At 38.1% G+C, this 9280-nt stretch overlaps 1 protein-coding gene across 1 annotated transcript; it reads left to right on the forward strand.

Annotated features, from left to right (window-relative positions):
• Positions 1-4346: 4346 nt before the first annotated feature.
• Positions 4347-5063, forward strand: LOC128864559 (uncharacterized). Its single transcript, XM_054104282.1, has 2 exons — positions 4347-4855; positions 4993-5063. The coding sequence occupies exons 1-2, from the start codon at positions 4360-4362 to the stop codon at positions 5004-5006; spliced, it is 510 nt and encodes a 169-aa protein (XP_053960257.1). The 5' UTR covers positions 4347-4359; the 3' UTR covers positions 5007-5063.
• The last annotated feature ends 4217 nt before the right edge of the window (positions 5064-9280 follow it).

The following is a 9280-nucleotide window of genomic DNA, read 5'->3' on the forward strand; positions in this document are numbered from 1 at the left end:
CAGATTCCAGCATAAAAAGATACACCAAGCTACCTGGCTATCTCCTGATCGAAAAACGCGAAACCAGATCGATCATGTTGTGATAGATGGAAGACACGCTTCTAATGTATTAGATGTACGTACGATCCGAGGACCCAAAATCGACTCGGATCATTACCTTGTTGCAGCCAAACTGCGCACACGCCTCTGTGCAGCAAAAAACGTGCATCTACCTACGCAAAGAATGTTCGACATCGAAAAGCTGCAATCACAACAGACAGCCAGAAGATTCGCCACTCGACTCTCACTCCTGCTCTCAGAGAGCACTGCCCAACAAACCGGCATGCACGAGCAATGGAGCAACATTTCTCGTTCTCGACGTACCGCCGCCGAAGAAGAAATCGGATTCCGGCGAGCCCGAAAAAACAGTTGGTACGACGAGGAATGTCATGCTGCGATTATAAAAAGTGGGCCATCTAACGTTTAAAACTTCAACTATTCATTATTTCTCATTTGTCAACAGTCGAAAACGTGCTGAGAAATTCTTCATAATGGCTATTGAAAGGCCAGACGTCGAAGTCAAGGAAATAGTGCCATGAAAAATCACGATGACAAAACGAAAGATGTTACTTACTATAGGGCAATATATTTTGCCTTTTAGAGCTTAATATCAGCTCACCAGCATAGCTTTGTCGCTGGACGGACTACACTTACCAACCTGGCGGTCTTTAGCGGATACTGCATTGACACATTTTTATCGACAAAGTATCCCATGGCATTCTATTGTGCAAGCTAGCCGTGTTTAGGTTCCAATCTATATTTATGAAATGGCTGAATTCATATTCAATTAGTAGGAGCTATCTTGTCTCAACAGAGGAGATTTCTTCTTTTCCCTTTATTGCATCCTCTGGCGTGCCTCAGGGAAGTATCTTAGGACCTGTAATCTTTGTCCTTATTTATGATATAGGCAGCTGCGTATCGTTTTCTAGATACTTACATTAAGGGTCGGCGAAGTTTTCTCTTCGATTAGGAGTTCTGAAGATGCTTCAAAGATTCAATTAGAGAACAATAAGTTGCACGTATGGTCTTGTCGGTCTCTCCTACATCTCAATATCAATAGGTGTTATCACGTAACATTCTCCAAACTACGTAACGTAGTACGAACTGCATACAATACCTCTGGTACACCCCTTTAGTCTGTTGACGAGATCAAAGGCCTTGGTGTAATCTTCATTGCCTCTTTTTTTATTTTAATTTCACAGATCTCTACTCGCTGAAGTTACTCTTACCATCTTTTGTTCGCCCAAGGCTTGAATATGCAGCACTCATCTGGAGACCTCATCACAAATTAGATATTGATAAAATTGAGCGCATTCAAAGGTCCTTAAATATTCCCTTTCTTCCCTAGATTTCTTCACTCGCATCGCTCTTTTTGATTAACCTTAAGTCCCTCGAAAGCGGAAGGACTATTCTTTACTTGACTTTTGTGCATTGGTTGCTAGGTGTTGTAATCAATTGTCCCGCATTACTGCTAGCTATCCAATTTCTTATTCCTGCGGGAACACTTCGTTTTAATTTTTCTTTTCACGTCAAGACCCTTACAATGAATTTCGCAAGAAATTCCGCCTTAACGTATTCACAAACTCAACGGGATTTCGAATTCTATTATGCTTGATTTTTCTTTGCCCAAGAGTGTGTTTTCTGAACTACAAAATTCTATTTTACCTTAGTGTTTTCAGTACTTACAACCTTTTCAGGTTCCAAATGTTGCACACCCTGTTAAAAGATCTCTGGCAATTACTTCTTGCGAAGAAACTAAACTCGTAATTAGCCCAAATGTATGTGCCTAATACACCATACAAAATAAAACTGTTTTATGAATAGTGCTTTAAATTTTCTAACTAATTTGTTGTAGTGTTACAGACGCTATGCCCTGAATGCAAAATTATTTATAAAAACTAAGAAAATTCCTAGTGCAAGAATAAGCTCGTCGGATTATCTGGGTTAAAGTTGTAATTATTGAAAGAGACTTTTCGGAGAGTAATTTAATTTTTGGAAAATAAAAATAGATCAAAATGGGCTTCTATTACGATGTGTGCGCTCAACTCGTTTGAACAAACAAGGCTCTTAGCTTAGGAGAAGCGTTTAACATCAGCTTATCAGTTGCCGGCAAGACAGGGCAAAGTATGTAGAGCGAGATGTGGTGTTGGTTCCAATACTATTTAAATAAAAAACACAGTAAATGCTCTTAGCCAGCGGCTTTCCCTGTTGGGTTTGTGCACCAAAGAATGCCTGGCTTGTCAAGTAAATTTTTATCTCTACGTTTGCTTATATTTCTCAGATTTAGCAAAGCGCTTATATCAGTGCGTACACATGTACTTAAGTGAGAGTATACAAGACATTTTAAGCCAAACATTTTATTCTTGCATCGTTGCTTGGTAGCCAAATTAAAAATGACAGCTAACAGATTTTTGTAAAAACAGTCGTAAATTTATGGCGCAACTCCATATGAAGATAATTTTCCACCACCATTTTATCTCCAAATAAATGTACATATGTATGTGTGACGAATACACTTTCTTACAAGCTGATAATCCACTGGCGGTCTTCTTAATACTTTCTTAGAAGTCAAAGCTACGAAATTTACCAAAAATTTGTTATTAACTGAGCTGCTAGCGAGAAGAAATGCCTCTGAGAAAATCTACTGAAAAGCTTCATTTAGGTGTATGCCGATATGGAAAAATGCATTGGGTAAGGCTCTAGCTCTGTACGAGGATACCAATGGATAATGTATGAGAATTTGGGTATGAGAATTTAAAAATATTAGATGCCATTAACCAAACTCTCAGCTCATTAGCTACGCGGTCGTAGGTTAGAACCTCAGGTTGACATCGTTAGCTCTTAAACTTAGGTAGAAATTATTTTTTTCCGGAAAATGCGACTTTACTCTGAGTGAAGGCTGCCTCGACATTCTCTTGGACGAATATAAAATCGGAGGAGCTGATCATTGAACATTGTGTTGGTTTCTGGTTCTTCGATCCAAGAATATCCGAGTAGTTTTGAGGGTGCTTTGATGTTTGTAACGAAGTCGACTAATATCTCCGCGCTACAGAAAGCAAATCTTTTTGACTGTTAGACCAAATATGCCTTCTTTATCCACACTGGCGTTCAGCTTATCAAGCACAGGTTTAATATTATATTTCGACAATGGCACCGACTGCATTCTTCCTCTAGGCGCTTGGGGAGCCATCCTTTCATCTCTTCTTTCCTTCCTCCTTCTCCATTGGCATACACACAATGCACTACCAAATAGGCGAATGTCTGTAAATTTAGCTTTGAGACAGATCCTGGCAATTCGTCCACTAACTGATGCGAGCCTGTATGCGAATTGCCAAAATTTGGTATACACACCTGACTATTCACCATATGAGCCTACATAACATATTACCAGGTATGTAGGTACATTAGGCCGGGTCGAGATGTGGGGCAGCAAAAAAACGCCCCTTGCTCTATGAAAATCATATTCTAGGGATCAAACTAAGAAACTTTGCCGAAGGAACTATACTTCTAAAACGAATTCTGATGTCCCCCAATTTGGGTCGAACTTTTTAGTTCCTCATGTAAAGGCCAAAAATGGTGATGTTTTGAAATGATTGTATGGGGAACCCCCCAGGGAAGTTCCAGGGGGTGTGCCACTGGCATGGGTGGATCGGCCGTCCAAAGTTAGTGGGGGTCGGTCATACATTTGGACTCGAGTGCTCCAACACTCTAAATGGGTCAAAGTGGGATTTTTCGTTCGACCCAAATTGGGGGACATCAGAATTCGTTTCAGGCCCTAAGGTACATGCTACGAGTAACCCATTTTTTAGTAAAACCAATAATTATTCAATACGATTAATAAATGCGAAATTTAACTTACCTACAAAGCGGCTTGGGGAAATAAACTGAAAAAATTAAAAGAAAAACTAATTTTGGTATAGAGTTTTTTAAAGTTAAAAATCTTTGGTTCATTTTTATATTAAAAAAAAGTATTTTATAAATAACTTATTTTTAAGAATAATATATATTTTTTTTATTTTTGCAAGTAAATTATAATTTTTTTTAATTTTTGTGAAATTTTTTTTGAGATTTTTGTGAAAAAAATAGTTTGGTAATTTTTTTTTTTTAATCTGAATGTCCGATTTTTTTCATTACTAGTTGAGTAGTTAGTGAGTTAGTAATCCCTATAAGTTTCACATTGGGAGTTCGCTAGAGCATATTTTGCACTCAAGCATGCCCCCAAGTACTTGAATATACTAATACGCTCATGGCAACCTTGAAACGTAAACAGGCACAAATGAAAAGTTATTTTTTATTTCAGCTGTAAATATAATTTTCTTGATGTTTGCTTTCAAAATTTTTTTTGTGCTTTTCATCTCCGCCCGAAAGTTAGACACTCTCGCACAAGACTTTGGACTGGGCTCTCGGTGTCAAATTTTGGGATCGCATGAGCTAAAGCGCATTTGCACTGGCAAATATCCAGGGGATGCACTGATTAAATATAAGGATGAATTGGTGAAAAAAGGCGGGAAATACGCGATCTTTCAAATTGACGATGGTCCTGGCAACCATTACCTTTTGGCATTCGGTGATAGTAAATTACAAGATTGCGCCCGAATAAAAGTACACACACATCACGCGTTCCAATGCAAGCACGAGGGAGACGAATGGGAAGATATCTGGCTGGCAAATGCTTTCATGAGATGTGTTGGTGTACATCTATACCTAACAGATGACCTAATAGACAATTGCATGTCGGATAGAGAGACACCATCGAAGTTTACTGCATTCCACTATTCGCCATTGGCATTATATCGTTCAGAGGCAAAAGATACTGGTAACATCAGCAATTTTCTAGCGATACTAGTGTTTTTTATATTGATATTGAATTCGCTATAAAATGTATTCATCTAAACGCTTTTACATACAACTATACATAACTATAATTTTCGCTCTTTCCCACTTCTTTCGTAGATTCACACACATAGCATTCGGCAACTTGTGAATAAATTTTGGAAAAAAAATAAAAAAATATTTTGAGCAAGAATTCATTCGTTCGGCGTCGAAGTTTTCTAAGAAATTGTATTTATGGTGCGGCTTTGTTTTTGTTCAGAATATTTATAAATTGGAAGGACTTGGCAGAAAACGGACTGCAAAAATGTCTTAACCTAGAGAAACATCTAAAGAAATATAACCTAGAGAAATATTTATCAAAATTATCCTAATTACGTATGCAAATTTTGATAGGAATTTAATTAAAAAAGCGCTATGAAACACCCTTTTCCGCCTCATCTGTTGCATTGCTAAAGTTGTGATTGAGGCAGGACTTGGAAGAGCAAACTTCGCCATAATCTGCAAGGCTCTTCTTTCTCTTTCTTGCATGACTCCCACCATCGGATTCTGTAGCAAGTTAAATATTGAATTCATCCAACTATCTTTCAACTGCTAGATCAGTTTCTCACTTTGATTTTTTGCCTAATGCAATGTCTCAGAAATAATCCAATCACTCTACAATATATCTGGACGCGATTTTGGTTGAGTTTAAGGTAGCAGTCTGGTACCATACACGTTTTTTGAGGCCATGTTTGGGACATTTTTTCGAAGGGAAAATAAAATTCAATCGGCTTGATTTTCTGATATGTTCTTAAAGGTATCAGAAGGAGTACAAAAAAAATTCTATTTTTTTTTAATGTTTTGATACTATTTTTGTACACTGCAGCAAACGGCAAAAAAGGAGGTACAGTGGCTGGCCGGCGTGATTTCGTCACTTGTGGTCGTCTGAAACAGAAAAAACAAATTGCTTATTAATCAGTGTGCTTGCCGTTCTGGCGGGTAGTAAGATCAAATGATTTTGACAAAAAATAACAAAATGGCGGACTTCGTAAGAAAATTGCCTTTTTTTAAAGTGGAAATCAGACTAAAAAATGGAAAGTTAGGGACGAAATAAATTAAATCTACTACCCGCCAGAACTATTGATGTGTAGAAAAACATATCTAAATTTCAGCTCAATCCGTTAGATAGAAAATTTGTTTTCACGATGGCCATCCGGAAAAACGTTGTTTTGAGAAAAACGCGTTTAAAGTTTTAGCAGCTTAGCGCGCGCAAGTACGAGCCGCTCTCATGTATGTGCTATAATTTCGTCAATATTTCGAATTTCGGTCTAAAATTTGTACAGTATATTACCAATATATCGCACTTCCAAAATATGTAAAAAACCGAAACTCGAAATTTTCAAAATAAATTACCAGACTACTATCTTAACAAAGCGCGCCAGTCATTTCTTTCTCGTGCTAACCGGCGCCAGTTGGGCACACCAAGTGAAGCCAAGTCCTTCACCACCTGATCTTTCCAACGCAAAGGAAGCCTACCTCTTCCTCTGCTACCACAAGCTGGTACCGCATCGAATACTTTCAGAGGCGGAGCGTTTGTATCCATTCGGACGACGTGACCCAACCAACGTACCAGCTGGATCTTTATTCACCTGCGTTGCCAACGTGCAAAGGTCCAAAAATCTAACGCAGAATCTTTCTCTCAAACACTCCAAGCGTCGCTTCATCGGATGTTGTCATCGTCACGCTTCTGCGCCATACGTTAGGACGGTCATAATGAGAGTCTTGTAGAGTGTTAGTTTTGTTCGTCGAGAGAGGACTTTACTGCTCAGTTGTCTACTTAGTCCAAAGTAGCACTTGTTGGCAAGAGAGATTCTACGTTGGATTTCAAGGCTTACATTGTTATCGGTGTTAATGCTGGTTCCTAAGTATACGAAGTCTTTTACAACCTCGAAATCATAACTGTCAACAGTGACGTGGGTGCCGATACGCGAGTGCGCCGACTGTTTGTTTGATAATAGGAGGTACTTCGTTTTGTCCTCGTTCACCACTAGACCCATTCTCTTTGCCTCTTTATCCAGTTTGGAGAAGGCAGCGCAGTTCCTAAGGCCGATGATGTCAATACGAGTATACTTTACAAATATTTATTTGCTATAGTTTGAAGCTCTTATACCTGCAAACTTAAACATCCCTTATCATGTAAAGTCCATTAGACTATATAATTATAATTATATAAAAATAAATGTATGAATAAAAGGTTAGTTCTTCTGTATAATCTCTACCTTTCGCATTATTTTCGTGACAAAAAGTCCTTTTTTCTTATAATTTGCGACTCCAACTCGTTGGCATCAAACGCTTGAGTGAGTTGTTCTCTTAACTCTTTTTTCAGCGAAATGGAAATATGTGATTTTGAGAGTTTTGGCCTGAGCTGCTCTAGAAGCAGAAATAAAAGGTCCGCCATATAACTTTACGGAATTAAAAATGCTATAAAAAAGAAACTACTCAATATTTTTCCAAACTGTGTTTTTTATTTTGAAGTACAATCCTTCCGGTCAATGATGGAACACAACTTCATTCATATGGCTGCCTCGGCTAGCCATGCACCATCCCATACGATCGGTCCAATTTTTAAACGCATTTTCGATTGTATGCGGCTGTATTTCAGCTATGACATCGCGTATGTTGGTCTTCAGTGCATCAATTGTTGCTGGTTTGTTAGCATAACACTGGTATTTGACGGCACGCCAAAGATAATAATCCAACGGCGTCAAATCGCAGCTCCGAGGCGGCCAAATAATATCAGAATTTAGGCTGATAATGCGATCTTCGAAGGCAGTGCTTTTCTTCTTCGCATTGCCGTAAGTAATTTTCGTACACATTCTGCAACATTACCATGATTTTCAAAGTAATGTCGCAATATTTCCCAGCGTTCTTTGAGCGTATACACAACCATTTTCGTTCAGCGGAAGAATAAAACTAATTTTCTGTCAAATCAGATGACAGCTAAGTGTTACCATTCTTCAAATAATACCTAGTTCAAATCCGTAACGATAGATGGTGGGCCCTATATATTTAAAAAACTGTACGCGAAATCTAGACCATCGAGTGATAGTCTACTTGCAATGATTGTTGTTATGACATCGACAGTTGCTCAGTTGGAGGTAAAAAACCTCGCTAGGGGTATTGAGGTATACATATGAGTATATATAGGTATGTAAGTATATAATTGGCGCTTACAGCCTTTTGTTGGGTGTTTGGCTTAGTTTCTCCTCTTATTTGTTGTGTGCGTTCGGATGTTTTTCCACAAATAGGAGAAAATTGCCCGGCAAATGCTTAGTTGTTTTTTTCTTTTTTTATTATGAACAGCTTCTTGATGGCAGAAATACACTCGGAGGTTTGCCATTGTCTGTCGAGGGAAAACTTTTTCTATCAGTTGTTGATTCGAGTCCCAGGCTTAGAACCTGTGCGCTTCCGAATGGTAGTCCGGCGCCAACCCATTGGGCTACCGCGGCCGCTCTAAAAATTGGGTTACCTAAGATTAAATTATCTCTTCTTGAAGCTCGGGTTTAACAGTAGAGTCCGAGATGCAGATGAAAATTTCATGCTCCTTCCAATTCAGATGTATTGACCATAGAATTGCTGACAAAATGTTACACAAATGAATTGTGATTGAAGACTTGAAGGCTTGAGAGATTTCCAATACTGAAGTGTTCTCGACAATGCCTGTTACAATACAAGGTGGTGCAAAATTAATCACCCCATCGGAACATTTATAACTTTTGCAATTGCGTTTTTTGTCAATCAGATTTGACACTTGTGATCTAGACAAAAAATGGAGCGCGTAAAGGTCAAAATAAAGATTTTCAAAATCAAAATTGTATTTTTAGTAAAAAAGTTATCCAAAAACAAAATTGGATGACTGATTTTGTGCCACTTTGTACTTGCATGTTTCGGATGTTTTTTAAGAGCTCCGTAACCTAGATAACAACACTTGGTAGAGCACTTACCCAGGCAAGGCTTAGTAAGGATGCTACAACAACATTTAAATAAAGTTAAAATATTATTTCATTCATTGAATACTTAAATCAATGCACACGAAATGAAAGTTCTCAAATTTTGTACTTATATAGAGACCTGTAGTTGCTCACAGCGTATCGATCCAACTTACTTTTTTTTATTTCTATTTATTTGTTGCTCTTTTTTTAGTTGGTAACTATGTTAAGATGTGCACTTTTTACAAAACTGGAGGAGGTTTATTTCTACGCTAACACCAGTAACCCAATTTGTTGAAGTGACTTTGTCGCACTACTTTTCGAAGCACGCGTAATTGAGGAAATGTTTTGAAAGAAGCTCACACATAAGCCCACTCGCATATGTAGAATGTTTTCTTTTGCATGTTTATATGTATGTGCATGTACATAAATGCGTAGGC

This window comes from Anastrepha ludens, chromosome 5 (genome assembly GCF_028408465.1).
Source record: "Anastrepha ludens isolate Willacy chromosome 5, idAnaLude1.1, whole genome shotgun sequence".
NCBI lineage: Eukaryota > Metazoa > Arthropoda > Insecta > Diptera > Tephritidae > Anastrepha > Anastrepha ludens.